Source organism: Danaus plexippus, chromosome 25, assembly GCF_018135715.1.
Source record: "Danaus plexippus chromosome 25, MEX_DaPlex, whole genome shotgun sequence".
Classification (NCBI taxonomy): Eukaryota; Metazoa; Arthropoda; class Insecta; order Lepidoptera; family Nymphalidae; genus Danaus; species Danaus plexippus.
This window is the reverse complement of record NC_083553.1, coordinates 5,486,351-5,502,768: the sequence shown is the minus strand read 5'-3', so window position 1 is coordinate 5,502,768 and position 16,418 is coordinate 5,486,351. Positions and strand designations below refer to the sequence as shown.

The 16,418-nt window shown below is 31.7% G+C and overlaps 1 protein-coding gene across 1 annotated transcript in view; it reads right to left on the bottom strand.

Moving 5' to 3' along the window:
• LOC116775072 (uncharacterized) overlaps positions 1-16,418 on the bottom strand; it is a 128,498-nt gene that overhangs the window by 21,353 nt on the left and 90,727 nt on the right. The window contains exons 5-6 of the mRNA XM_032667878.2: positions 4,809-5,478; positions 4,496-4,733 (exon numbers count right to left, since the gene is read on the bottom strand). Of these exons, the coding sequence (XP_032523769.1) occupies positions 4,496-4,733; positions 4,809-5,478 (908 nt within the window). The remainder of the gene's footprint in view (positions 1-4,495; positions 4,734-4,808; positions 5,479-16,418) is intronic.

The following is a 16,418-nucleotide window of genomic DNA, read 5'->3' as shown; positions in this document are numbered from 1 at the left end:
GATAAGAAGATTTTGGATATGTTCAACTTATTTTTTTTCTTTTTAATCGGAGGAAAAGTATCCTATGTCCTCTCCCTTGTTCTAAACTATCTCTCCGACAATTTTCAGCCAAACCCCTGCAGCTGTTCTTGAGTTATAAATGGTGTAACTAACACGAATTTCTTTTACATATAAAGAAAGAAGATTTGAAGTCGCAATAAAACATCCGCCCGTACATTATTGTCGTGCAACAGCGGACAATTAAAATGAACATTATTATAAGTAGATGTTAGCATGGCATTACAAAATTGCATTCAGTTTAATGAGGGCTTTGTTTCATTGTAGTAAATATATAATGATGTTATTAAATAAATATTCGAGGTGTATAAAATAGACAACAATTTATGAGAATACGTAATATGGAAGTATTATTGTGTAATAATGAGATCTAAGATTTTCGCGAGTATTCATTTAAATAAAACTAGTATTATTCGGATTTACTACGCGGATTTTTTATTATTTAAAAACTACATAATCCCGACGTTTCGGTTACTTTGCAGCAACCGTGATCACGGGCAGACGAGGTGTCCGTCACACCGTGAGCGCATTCTGCCGGCATCCAGAGCGGTACGCCAGAAAATTAAGAAATCGATGGCGGTAGATGATAAATAACAAGGACCAACTGACAGACATTCACACCTCGTCTGTCCGTGATCACGGTTGCTGCAAAGTAACCGAAACGTCGGGATTATGTAGTTTTTAAATAATAAAAAATCCGCGTAGTAAATCCGAATAATACTAGTTTCATTTATTTATTATTGTGTAATGTTAATGATTAAAACCTAAATTGTCTTTGCGGATAAGTCCTTCTATATGAAGCCTGGAAGAAATGAAACCCTAGTATTGTGGGGGTAGTTTATTTTTTTTGGTTTTCATAATATTTCTAACAAAGATTGACGAAGATTTTTATATTGTCTAACCTTAATTTTTATACTCATAACTAGTGAATTTCGTGGTAATTTATTATGAAAGATAGGAAAAAATTATTTTATATCATGTAATACATTTCTTAAATTTTTTTATATTTTTTGTTATTAAGAGTTAACTAACATAATACGGGTTTAATTTAAAGCTTTGATAAGAATCCTGACATACCCAAATTTATCCAAATATTCTTTAAAATATTAAAATAAAAATGTTTTTTTATCTTGTTTTACTTTTCGTCTAGAAATCACTGTACAAATTTCTTCCTATATATGTATAATAAACATACATAGCGTGTGTGTGCGTGTGTTTGTGTGTGTGTGTAAATGTATAAACAAGCGAGTTGGTTGTATTAATATGGATAGAACATTTCATAGTAAAGTGTTAAAAAAAAGGCTATAAAAATATATAAAACATAACCTGCTTTTCTTTTTTTTTTAAATATCTAATGTACCATAACCTAGGACCTATTTATCCAGCCTATAGAAAAATACTACATCTGCCTACTTCTAACATTCAGCGTGACGCACAATATACAGTGTGTATATTTTTAAAACGTTCGTGACGACCGGATGTTGTTTTTTTTATTAAAATTTCCGTTCACGTTCAAACTGTTAAAAGCTGAACGTTTGAGTTGGAAATAACAAAAGTGTAACGTTTTCCTGTTAGCCCCTCTGCCTGGTAATTAATATTTCGAAATTATGCTCGCGAAATAAAAACATCGTTGAACGGTAAGCTGAAATATTGTTTCGGTTTCGAGAAAATAAAATTTAATAATTAATTCCCGTTTTCTTGAAAATCTCAATTGTTAAAAAATTAACAGAAACTCTCTCTGATTCTTTTTCTAATAAAGTAAAAAATTAAAATTGTAGTTTATTCTCTCACAAAGATTTTAATTAAATATAAATATATGAATAGAATTCTGAATTTTTTAATATTTTTAGATTTCTATTAAAATTAATATTGTGGGAGTGTTTATTCTCATTTTATTTGAAATTTATAAGAAATAAGAATAATTAGGAGTGTCCATATGTATAGATAGTAAATAAATAACAGCTCCAAATATATATGTCCTGCGTCTGGATTGAAACACGTGAAAGGACAGAGCTAGCTATACTTTGAAGTAAACTATTATATGATATCCACAATTTTTTTTAAATTCCATAACTAATTCTTGTTATCCCTAAATTAAGATTTCGCTAGTTTGGAAATTTTATAATAAAAATATAGGAAAGTATTTGTATTAATATATATTATATTTGTCGAGATGTTATCTGGATTAAATACATTTTAAAGTCAGCGTTTTTTTGCAAAATGTAAAGATCAGTTAAATTTTAAATCTTTAGTTCTTGTAAATAAACTAGATGGCGTTGCTTTTTAGACGTGAAATCCTTAAAGGCGCTAGTGACATTTTGTAAATTTAAAAATTCTATCCAACCCATCCAGCAAAAAATCTTAAAATTCTTATACTTTTAGTATTATTCCGCTGCTGTAGACACTAATATTGACCTGTTACATATGTTTTGTCCGTCAGATATTAAGTAACGTCTGATTGCCGCGGGGTCTTGGACTATCTCGACTCTAGAATATTACAATAGATTATATAAATCATTGCTCATCAATTAATTTTTTTCCAAAGAGAGTTATGTATACATTTTTTTAATGTTACTATTCTGTTTTAACTACGAACTCAATTTAAGACAATGTTGTGTAGTCATATTCCGCGTGGGCTTGCTCTTTGAGTTTATCATGTTCGAAAATACGACAGTGTGCTTTAATTTGAAATTGCTTAGTAACAAACAAACATACATAAAAGATTACTCTCTTAGAATCTCATTTTATAAAGTACGAATTGTGTAAATTTTATAAAAGATAAAAAATATTATTTAAAAGAAACCAAGGTTGCTAAGGTTCGCGTAATTTCAAAGCTCGTTTGATAAATGTTTTAAGCGAAATAGGAGCTTTCAGTGATTTGAAATGTTTGTCAATAAAATTGAGTAACTCACTGTAAATATAAATAAAGTGAGGAATTTTCAGACACACAATATAGCTTTTGCTCACTGCTACGCATGGGATTTCGTTTATCTGCAGAACATATATACATATCTACGTTTATATTTAAGTGTCATTTATTTCGAATTTTCAACGTAAATTTTTATATTTAAAAGTTTTATAAATAAAATATATAAGTCCTCTTTTGTATGTATTAACATTTAAATTGCATTCCCTTTTTTTGTACATGAAACTAATTGTCGTATGAGCTTAGATTTTTCTATGAAGACCACGTATTAGTGTGTCATACATTATTCAGAAGATATCTTAACTTTTATTTAGTTTTAAATTAGTTTATAACATAATGAAACTAGAATAAGATAAAGGAAATTCATAATAAGTTATTTTGTTTTAATATCTTAAGAATATAAGGGTGTTCTCGTCGTGGAATTAACTTAAGATCTGGTTAAGACCTCACTGTAAACTTACTAAAACTATTACTCAGCTATTAAACCTGTGACGCGGTTCTTAATTCATTATCTTACTCCTTACGACAATTTAATCCATGCTTCGGGAAGGTTAGACACCCTACAAGTTTATACTGGTAGATGTAGTGAGTTCTGCTGTTTCAGTTAATACACTGGAGAAACATTGTACAAAAATGTCTTTTAAAGTGCTCCCATTAATTCGCCAAAGATTACACACATACCGTAAAAAAAATATATTATTATAACGTCTTTAAATCTATGTTTAGGTGAATCTTATAAACTTAAGATATTTCTCTATACAATAAGACATTTTAACTAACATAATTCTCCTGAAACTATTGGCTGGCGTTGTCCTCACTTGATTATAAAAATACCTTGCTTTATTTCATTATTTTTATTGAGGAACATTTCAAAGTCTGAAATGATGAAGGGGGTGAATGGATATCTGTTTAAAGCACTTCACAACATAATACCATAAATAATTAGCTATGGCTACAGAGTTGTTTCGTACATTCGTTAGTAAATGTCGGAGCATACTCTTACAGGACGAATTTAATATATCGATATAATAAATTATCCCTTCACCAAACTTCGTTGTTTGCGAGGGCCTCGGGTCATTCTGGTTAAAATATGAATAGTGCCGTACCATGCAATGAAGACTTTGTAAATTATTTATTGCCTGTACACTTGCGGCCAGTGTAATTTTGATTTACTTTGAAAAATCTGTTACAAATTAATTGAAAAATATTTTTAGCTCACGTTTTTTATTGAAGACATATTTAATGTAATTTGTGATAATATTAAATTTTTTTATCTACATTAATTTTAATTACACCGACAATAGAAAAATTTTAATTTATTCAGAAATCACTTTTCACGATCTGCTGTTTGGACACCAAATAACATTACAATTATACCTCAATTGATTATGTGGTGATAGTATCTTTATTTACAATATAATATAATTTAAACATCAGTATATTGATGTAAACTAAATTAAAATTAAAATATATTTTTTGGCATGAATGAACATTATTCTAGGGAATATATACCTTTTGTCGAATTCGTGCAGCTCTTCCGATGTGAACTGGCTGGTCACGTCCAGGAGTTGCTGGATGTGATCGTTGCAAATTCTGCTGTTACGTCTCTCGTCACCATCTCTCACCAGTATAGTTGAACAGCCGCCATAGTCCAGGGACAGCGAGGGCTGCTGCACGACGATCGTTGTTCTTCCAGCAGGCATCGATGAAGCAGAGTCCAGTGGATTTGCAGTAACATGGACTTGAGCGGCTACACAGATAAAAAAAAAAACAGGTGCTATATGATTTCTGCCATGTTTAAAGCACGAAATTTACAATTGTTTACCTGTAGATTGTCTTCTTGATGATGGAGGGGGTACAGAATGTTGATGTGTAGACGACCGTCTCCGACTCTTCGTGAATACCTCCGTGCCTTCCAATTGTCTTCTTAACTTTGCTACTTCATCTTTATAATATTCTTGCTTTTCCTTTTGTTTATTTTTCATCCTCGTCTCGCTGCCTCTCCTCATCACTGTTTCAGGCTCAAAATCGAAATGCGTCTCATATTTGATCTGGCTAGCTTTTGGGCTTTTAGGAGGTTCGCATTTGGGGTCGTAAGGTATCTGGATCGATGTGGCAGGCCCGCCTAGACCTGTTTGGCTCACTTGGGTTTTGTTGCGAGGTTTCTCCTTTTTGGGATCAGGTAATTGGACATCAAAAACAAATCTTGCCGGTCCCGGCCGTGGGGAATCCATGGTGTCGGTGGCTGATTGAGGAATTGTATAAGCTGGTGCATCGAATTCACAGCTGTCCTGTGCTCTGTGGTAATGAGGCGGGGCTGTGCTTGGTGGGTTTTGGGGTTCGGGTTGAGGCTGAGGGGGATCTGCATCGATGAGGTCGGGTTCAGCATCCATGGATTCATCGGTGCCGGTGATGGACGTGAGAGCGGTGGCTGCGGAGTCGGTGGAGGTGTTGATGGTTTTGTCGGATGTAGTGCTGCTACCCATAACGACCACCTGTGGAGAATTACCATTTTAAATAAATAAAATATAATTCATGCATTTTAAATAATCACACAGATATATATTAGTTCACATATTTATTTCATCCTTATGAAAATTACATTTCAATAGAAGAAAATATTATTAAAACAGAAAATACAGATATTTTAGGTTTTGATGGAGTTATGGACTTCTGTGGATCATTCATATAAAGCGTGATAATAAATAACTGTGATTGAAATTATATTATCATAATAATTAAATACGTTACTAAGGCCATCTATTTCGTTATAATGGTGTTGGGTACTCGTACGTTTAACTAATAAAACTGAAATTTATACAAAATATTAGATTAAAAAGTATGACGGAAACTAGTCCTGTTTACAGTAATATAACTATTCTTTAATTGTAGGTGTTGTTTGCTTTTATTTTTAGGCTCAATTTGATTAATTGATATGAATATTTGATTCGGGTCACCTTTGTGACACCGGGAAATGAAAATAAAATTGTAATTAGTGTGATATATACAAATAATTTAGTCTGTGCGTACGTTTTAAAAATGGATGGCTTATAAAAGAAAATTGCTTTAACTCTGTCGCTCGCACCTGTGAAAGCTTTTACGTTGCTGGCGATATGTTAATTTGAAAGCTTTTTATATAAATTTATATAAAACTAATTCAATATAACATTTATTATTACATTGATAATGTTTTATGTACATACGGAAATTATTATTTAGAATATTACTATAATACAGTCAACACATAAATTGATAGCGAACATAGTGTTCAAGTTTTGTAAACAATTTTCATAGTTGTGATATTTAAAATTATTTATGAGTTTTCGAAAAATATGAATTAAAAGGATAAGTTATTTATAAGTTTTTAGTTTTCATGGGATATTTTTGTATCACTTATTTCATTCAATCAACCTAACAGTAATGAAATTAATTTTAATATTGTTATAGAAAATGTAAATTTATGCCCAGCTTTACTGTATTATACATATACCATGAGGTCTAGCATAAGAATAAAACATAAGGTCTTGTATGAAAAACAAGGCCTGAGTTAATACAACTTGTTTATTCATCATCGGTCTATTGGAGCCCACTGCTGAGCAAAGACCTCTTCTCACATCGAGAAAGTTAGAGCATTAGTTACCACGCTTGCTCAAGACGGGTTGGCGATTTCAATCTTATAATTTAATAATTATAAGACCAGGTTTCCTCACGATGTTTTCTTTCACCGTCTGTCAGTGGTGTCTAAATACTCTTAGAAAGTACATATGACTCCGAAAAGATCACATTGGTACTTGCCAGGTTTCGAACCCGCGCCCTCACGTATGAGAGGCGGGCCTTTAACCTCCAAGACACTAAGACTTATTATATGCCGTAATTTATTAAATTTATAAATAATATTATATTTATGTATTACAATGAATAATCACAATAATCGAAGTGCTTTGATTATTTTTTAAGTAAAAGTCGTTTTTTTTGGAAAAACAGTAAATGCTTCCCAATTTTTTAAGAGTTTATTATCTACGTTGAACAAACGGGTCCCTTACAATAGATAGTTTGATTGACATTGATACTGAATTACTTGAAGGATAAAAAGTAAACGGTATTAAAGATTATCAACAAAAAAACAGTCCAAGCAAATAATTAAAGAGTACTCCTATTAAATTTAAAGATACACAAAAATGTTCTTGGATTCCCATATTATATGGATTTTCTTTTGTTAAGCAGAAAAATAAATAATTAAGTATACATGTCTCAAACAAACAACATTGAATTATAAATGAAAGCGTTTGGACACGGTAAACCGTAACATGATTTTTATCTTATAGATAACTGATTTAAATCAATTAGTTTTAACTCAACAATTAATAATCATAAGTTTTTTCTAAATTATCTACAGTCGTAAAAAAAAATACATGTCCACGTGACATTAAAATCTTTGACTATATTTGTTTCGTACCAAACAGTCTTTTAGTGTCAATTCTGCAAATCTGTAAATAAACATACGATAGTCAATAATACTTAACACCAGCATGGTCCCCGACTTTATCGCGTAAATTTGATAAGAAATTTCTAAACTAAAAATGGCTAAACCACTTTTTACATGCTTTTATTTAGCTTCACGTGTACGTATGTATGTATGTATGTATGTACGTTTGTAACCGACTTCTTCAAACTCGATTTTGACCCATTTTAAACGGACCGATGTGGCTCAAATTTTGTAGGCTTATCAAGTACCGGTGGCAAATGAATACCTCGAGAATTTATATCAATTCAATCATTAGGATTGTCAGCATCATTATATCATATCATAAATCCTTTACATGAGAGTGAAAGAGATAGAGCATGCTCGCTCAAGCGCTACTGTGTTTGTTAGTAAGCTACATAGCTGCATTATCAACAGCCAAAAATCAAAAACTTTTGATAAGGAGAATTTTATATTTAATTCCAAGTGACTGAGCTGAGACTAACTTAATCGCGATAATTACAAAAAATAGACGTGTCATAAATATGACTACTGGAAGGATCAACCAGGGACATGTGTTCCGGAATCGAACTTAGTGGTATATATATATATATATATATATATATATATATATATATATAGATTCAATATATATAATAATAGGAATATATTTTATTGTTTTCTTTCAAAGAACACCAGAATCTATGTAGGTAGATGTTAAATATCTGAATGAAGGTGTCTTTGATGATTTAAAATATTTAGTATAATAAAATTATTAGAACATTATCAGATTCAAGATCAATACTGAATGTCACTTTAATTGGGTTCACCTGGTCAAGGCGGGTGGTGTTATGCCATAATGTCACGTATGTTATGTCATGATTGATGAGACGAATTCTCATGATATCTATGATAACACTATGAAAATAATTCTGTAATTGATAATTTGCTTAGTATACACTCTCTCTTTTTTTATGATAAAGGGGGCAACCGAGCAGACGGCCTACCTGATGGAGGTAGTACCGTCGCCCATGGACATACGCAACACAGTTTTGCGGATGCGTTGCCACCTCAGATTCGGGAAGGGGAGAGGAATAGGAGGGTAAAGGGAAACCGGCTCTCTTGTTCTGCGGACGACACGCAGCCGTTACAGACTACTTCATTCCGATCGTCTGTGAGAAGGTGGTACTTCCCCGGTCGAGTCAGCCCACGTTCGAGCTGCAGTAACTTGACCACAGCTAGGCTCTACCACTTAAAAGTACTTTCGTGAGTAAACTAGCTAAATATTTCCTGCTGTGTCACAATGTGGAATGTAAAGTTGTTGATAAATTGTATGAAAATAATCTTTTGATGTAAGCAGAACGTCTGACAGCAATTTGTCACACAATGCCTTTGACACAAACAGTTCAATCACGCGTTACTGTTGTCAACACAGCATCTTTGATAAATAATAATATTGTCTGTTTGTTTGTAAGCTCAGTGTTTCCTATTATTTTCATATTTACCCTATTTTTAGTTCATCGCCATCACAAGCATAGAAATAAGAGTGACTCTAACGAGAAATAAATTAAACTCATAAATAATTACCTTAAAAGTCATCAAATTTAGATAGTTATTAATTTTTAAACTTAATCAAAATCATAAAAATAACCCGCACATTTCATAAACATATTAAAGTATAGCAAGCATCCTAGTGATTGAAAGGCAGTGTTCACGGTTTATTAAGAAAAAGCTGAAATTATTTCAATAGAAAACCTTCAAAAGCTGAAGTTGATTTCCACTTTTCAGCTCAGTTTGAAACAGTGTTCGTATTTGAACGGTTTCTTTGTAACAAACTTTTTACTTTAAATATTCTGCCAGATATGGTCTCTACCTTACTAGCTTTACGCGTCGTTAAAAACTCGCTTACTTAATTTTCTTGTTGAAATACCTATTAACTTAGACATGTTTAATTACTTCCTTGCCTTACTCGTTATTAAATACTAGCTCGCTCCACATGTGGATAATATTTTAAATTATAAAAGCTAAAAAAGAAACCTTAGAAAAATGAGATGAAGTTAGGTTTAATTTTATCTTACATGTAGATATATATGAGATGTTACTTAGTAAGGAAGATTAGTTATAATAGGTATACATATGCATATATGATGTATGAACATGCATGTGTGTTTGTTAGTCGATAAGTCCAAGAGTATGAAACTAAATAAGATAACGTTTTGTATATATAAAGTTACGTAGATTTATAGCATCAACAAAGGCTAATTATGTTCTAATAATTGTAAAGGTACAAATCAGGATTAAGAAAAAAAGTTAGGTTTGCACTTTGTAAAAAAAAAAACAAAAGTTTTGCTTTTTCTTGCCACGCATACCTGCATACTTATAATAAAAAACATCAACAAGACGTGAGCAACGTAAATCTTCCCTAAGACAACTACTCTATTAAGTTCTTTCACACCCCTTATCAATTTCTACAGATTAGATTTAGATTATGAGAATATACTTATTGAAAAAAAAAACTCGGGTCGGTTTGTAATGTATTAGATAAATAGTTAAAAGGTTAGTTAAATATAATCATTAAAATTCTATTGAGACACCTCCAAAGTTACTTCTACCTTTATACAACAGAATCAAAGGATGAATTCAAAATCATGAATTTGGTATTAAATAGATAATAAAAAGGGTTTTATAGCTGTATATGTTCAACAGTTACTTAATTTAATGGATTGCTTCTTTTGAAACTTATTTGAAAGCTCTCAAATACATTTGCCGTAAAATATCACGACGCTGTTCGATGTTTTACGACGGATTTTATGATCTCTGATGACAGACGTGTATAGGAAATTCAATTAATAATTTTTCATTAACATAAAGGACGAGTATGTGTTAGTCTAATCAGAACAGGTTGAAACAGATACGAATTTCAGACATAAAAATATGCGATATAACCGTAATTTTCCCTAGGAACCAAACGCAAAAGAATTTCGGGAAAAATCTTTCAAATTTATTACAAATTTTACAGACAAAATTTAAATTTTTACCTGAAAAAATGTAAATTTATGAAAACATTCGTTTTTCACATCGCAAGTTTTTAAATTAGCTTTTAACTTAATATATGTTCAACTAATTAAAAAACAACGTAGTAATGAGCATAGGAAAAAAAATTTCGGAGTTGTAAAATTAACAAGAAAATATAAATATCTATCCCAACTTTTATTATACGTTCTTGAAGATTTAGCTTAATTAGGACTTTTATAACGAAACTAACTTAACAATTACTTTAGTATGAGTATGTTAGTTCGTACAAACTTTGTTGGATACGCTTCTAACAAGAAGATTTTCTATACAGAACTCTCGAATTAGAACTCTCCTACGTTGGAAGTTTGCCAGTATTACCAGGTTTATCAAAACATAATCAGGCTTCAAAAACAAATAGCTTTATCTATATTATAATTTTTATTACAATTTTTATATATGGACTGAAGATGCTCAAAGTGGAACTAGGTACATAAGCGTAGTGTAGGTAGATTGCAAACTTTGTTATTATTTTTCTTTATTTGGGAGAGCAAATTGAAGTAGTATGACTCTGTATACTACTTACTAAGCATATATACAACTAGTATATATATGTATATCAGCGAGTCGTACTCAAGCATCCAAACATTAGGGAATCAAAGTAGGCAACGAACGTAACAGTCATGTATAAAGCAGCAAGTACAATTGTTAATTAAAATATTTAGAATAAAACATTGTCCTTTATATTAAAAGTTACGTAACTATAATTAAGAGTCGGACTTAAACGTTCTGCGCGGGAGTCTCCAGTCATTAGCGTAGACAAAAGACGGCTCCGCGGCCATGCCGATTAGGGCGGTGTTAACTAAATTATTGCTAATGACCAGGCGGAGACATTTGGTTTGTTTTGCACACGGCACGCTCTGATGCAAAATCGTTATCTTATAAAATCTTATGCTGCGTTTAGACGTCCGAACTGCACTTGCTTGATCGCAACAAAATTATCACTTTCCTCTTACCCTATGAGGGAGTAGAGAGAGAGTGTGGTTAAACCCGGGGCTACCTGCTAGACCTTTACGACGAGGATACTCATTGCCGTAGTGGAGTGCGAATAGTGGCTTGTGCGTCCGTCCGTGATGCTCCGGCAGAATTTTCCAACCCCGATAAAGGTGCTTGGAATAAAGTAAGCACCCTTATAACGTACTCCGCATAACGTGAACAACGTTACCACCTAGGCTTAAATGAAACAAGAGGGAAACCCGTTTTCCTCTCATTATCAGGCTCTACAAAACCATACCACGGTCTCCATAACGGAGCGGATAAGCAGAAGAGGCAGTCTCTCTTTTTGCCGGTCATGACTTCCACGCAGAAATAGAATAAAGAGACGTAAACGGTCTTGCTGAAACGCATTTTTTAAACCCCGTTGAAGTCTACTCTATCCACTAGATGTATCTATCTACTAGATAGATGCACGAAGACCTTGTAAAACGATAACATATAAGTGAATTTAAAACGTCTACGAAAAGGACGGTAGAAAAAGTTTGCATAGACTTATTTCCAGCACTGGATGATCACTGATCACCTAAATTAATTATTATGATGATAACAATATAGCGATAAGTTGGCTTATATTCACTATTTGTAAAACTCAAAGTCAATATATATATATATAGGCGCAATTCTTATTAATTGAGGGTAGTTGAAATTATCAGGTGTCACCCGCAAAACCGCCTGCGTAGCCATCTGTGCAAGTGTAGTCACAACAGTGAGTGTTTGTTGCTATAAATAGAGGCGAGAGTATAGATAGTGTCGCTCGAGTCGGGATCGGACCTTCTCGAAGTAAAGTGTTCGTCAAATCGTCTACGAAGTTACCTTCGAGACTCTGATATCCTTACGACATGCAAGAATGTAGGCATTAGTGACGTCAGTTATGCTGACGTCACTATTTTTAAAAACCACGGTTTGGACACTACTCCGACAAACACACTTAACATGTCTCACGAGAGTCACTTAATACAAAATTTTTAATTACCATTTAAGATATAGTGAAAAAGCAAGACAAACGCGACCCTCCTAAGTTAGCAAGTAACAACTCTGCCCGTGACGGCGCATTATTCACTCTATATTTTGTTTAATATTTTAATTCAGGCATTAGTTCAACATCGATTTAATTAAAAATATTTATGCGAAGTATAGTTTTAGTAACCAAATTGATTAAGTTAGGTTAATGTTATAACATATAGTTTGAGTAAATAAGGTTAAAGTGAGGAAACGAGTTATAAAATACCTATCGCGGTCTAGTTTTTACTGCTGATAGTAAATTTTTACAACCACGGTACTAATGATTTCTCCTGTATTCGCTATCAGTCGTATATATCTATCTCATATATATAAAAGAGATAGATATATACGACAAAATTACTTCAAAATGAACCATTCTAATACAGGAAGCAAACCAGTTTATGCAGAACATGTCATTGTTTTATTTATTTCTAAAGTATCTCAATTTCCTCTTACTTCTCACCTAACACTTTTTTCAAACTTAACTTACGTGTGAAATATCAGAAAGGCGATTTATATTCACATTGAAGTCATGCCCACTTTAAATAGATTGTATTTTATTATGTATATTTATAAAATCTTTTAAAATTATATTATATGTAATATTTATAATACAGAGAAAATGATGTTTTCTTGTTCATTCGCCTTTAATATTAACAAAGCTTCCGTTAAAGCGAAATTTGTAGTTAGATCTGAAGCTTGAAGATCTAGTCAGATCGGATTACCTTTACCTGTTTTATTATTACCAACTTGGATTATCTACAGACAATACTACTGAAAACAGAACGCCTAAAAATATAACGAAACTATATAGAGTTAGTCAAGTTGAATTAAGTCTCGGAAGTGAGGCTGTGTCGTGAAGAAAATTAGAAAAGTTTAAACCATGTTAAATGACTATCCTTATTTTGTGTTGCAAATAAACAAATTATATCTTTGATATCAAAATATTCGATGTTATTCCATTGTGATACACGTACAGGTAATGATTTTTGTAACGCAAAGTCCTCTTTAAACCGCACCATAACTCGGTTACGGAGTTAAAAGCGCTGAAACAGATAAACTTTTAACGACCTCATAAAATGCGGGTGATAACCCTACCACAGCAAGTCTCACTAACACGATATCGATATTATATTCTAATGCATTAAAAGTAAACTATATTTCAATTAAATTTTACGTTTAGATTATTATTTTATTTAAAAAAATATATTGTATATGTAGTGCATGTTGAACCTTATCGATAAAATTATTGCTATTGATTTATTTAATATTATTTTTTTTCTAAAACCTATGTATATACGTCTGTCATCAGAGATCATAAAATCCGTCGTAAAACATCGAACAGCGTCGTGATATTTTACGGCAAATGTATTTGAGAGCTTTCAAATAAGTTTCAAAAGAAGCAATCCATTAAATTAAGTAACTGTTGAACATATACAGCTATTAAAAAAACCCTTAAAAATTTGGTTGAAAGTGATTTTTTCGTGTACTATACTATTAACGGGGTTTCAGTGAGGTGTTTGCAGTTGATATAGTTATTCGTACTGAGATATTTGTTAGACAAAAATGATTTTTATTTGACCTAACACTTAACTCTACAAGAGTACAATGGTTCGTACAAATCTTGCTTATTGCCCAAGAATGGTGTTTCATCTCCGATGCGATTACAATAACTTCCTTAAAAATGCCAGTTTTATACCCAACTGACTGATTATATTTTATTATATAGTTACACACAAACATGTATATAATAGCTCAGTTAAAATACCTAGTAAGTTAATAGATTCAGAATGAAGTCATTCAACATTTCAGGCTATCCTGAATAAAGAGTTCTGGAGTTAAAGCGCATCTGGAAATTAACAAGTCTTTGACAAAATAACGACTGTTCTTTTCCTATAAAGCCGTATCTACGTGAGTATTAGCTAAAGGTAGAACAAAAATTATTATTATTAGGAATAATTTGTTTTCGTTGTTGAATTTAACGTTGCTTGGTCATGGTTTCTGGGAGTCCGAACCATAAAGGTTCGAGAAGAGACTGTATTTAAAATTTAAGTTATTGTTGATATTGTAGTTAGTTTTGAAGATTATAATAAAATATATATATACGTTTGTATTGATTATACAAAAGAGTTAAATTATGTAAATTGTTAACAATAACATTCTCATTCAAACCTCAAACGTCTACGCCTCGTTATCCTAAACTAACGTATTTTTTTATATAGCTATATAAAATAAAATAAAAACATTGAATAGCTGGTGGTATTAAGGACAAATACATACTAAAACATAACACTGGATAAACATATATATATATAGATAGATAATAATATTATAAAATATATTTGTGATGAAATTTATATCAGGAAAAATTTGAGATTACAGAAAATAAAGAGAATTAAAAATTGTCGGCGAGCGATTAAGGATTATCGTATTGCAGATGGCTTTTGAAAGGTTAGCCGACTTTGGAGAGTTTAACTGTGTTATACAACAAAACCGGAGATTAAACAGAAATTACAATTAAATTTTATAACAATATTATTTTAATTCCTATTTTTTTTAGATAATTAAGTTTTTTAATTGTTACTAACAAATTTTTGAGCCTGTGTTACTTGATTTTGGATTATATAAATAAAATGATTATTACTTTTGATACGTCTTATTAGATTAACGAGAATATACACATGTTGTCACTTGAAAATATATGTATATAAATATAATCGAAATTTTTTTATACTCCCGTTCTAGTACATATGAACTACCGAGTTCTATATGTAGCAAGTATATATTTTCTATATATCTTCATATTTAAAAAAAAATTCGTTTTCTTGTGACAGTAGATATTCTAGCATCGATTGATTCTAACAATTCAGACTGAATTCAACCAAAAGGAGTGAATGTTGCCATAAATTTAAAAGAGAAATACGTCCTATGTAAATCAATATATAGTTAAATTTAAGATTCAATATAATATCCAGCAATATCTGCTGAATTGTAAACACACAAATATATATATTGTATCAAATGACCTGTTAAACTTTTGAGGAATTAAATTAATGAAGCAATGTTTAAAAAATCACAACATATAAAAATAAAATGTCAGAAAAATATTTTTTTTTCATGTGAAAGGTGGCAAACGTGCAGACGTCAAACGAGCAGACGGCCTACTTGGTGGGCAGGAGTCACCGTCGCGTTGCCCATGGACATATGCAGCATCTCTGTTGCGAATGCGCTGCCAACCTTGGTAGTTTAGGAAGAAGGAGGGGTGGGAATAAGAACATGACAGGAAAGGGTGGGAACAGGAGGCTCTCTCACTCTTCGGACGAAACGCAGTCATTAAAGACTACTTCACGCCGACCTTCTGTGAGAGGGTGGTACTTGACCACAGCTAGGTCTACCACCTATGATTCTCATTAATAAGACGATAATGATACCATTGAATTTCCAAACAATAATTTTTAAATTCTCCATTCTTTAAATGTCCACTCACCCCCTTTTTTCAATCGGACATTGAGAAAATACAATGTGCAGTTGAAGATGTAGATAAAGAAATATATTAATATGTATATTTTTTAATACAAAAATAAAACATCTTTGCTTACAATGTTAAAATTATGCGAGTTGTAATGAATATTCACATCATTATTATTCGATGTCTGATTCAGTATTAGGTTATGCTAAAGCAATTCTCGTGAAATTATTAATATATATATATATATATATATGAATCGCAAAATGTGTTGGTAAGCGCATAACTCAACAACGTCTGGACCAATTTGGCCAATTCTCTCTGTTAAATGTTCTTGAAGTTGGTCTTTACGGCGAGGAAAATTCGAATAATTGCTGGAAAAACCCTAAAAACAGCCCTTATGTTTTTTCAATACAAACGTTTTCTAACTAAAACAT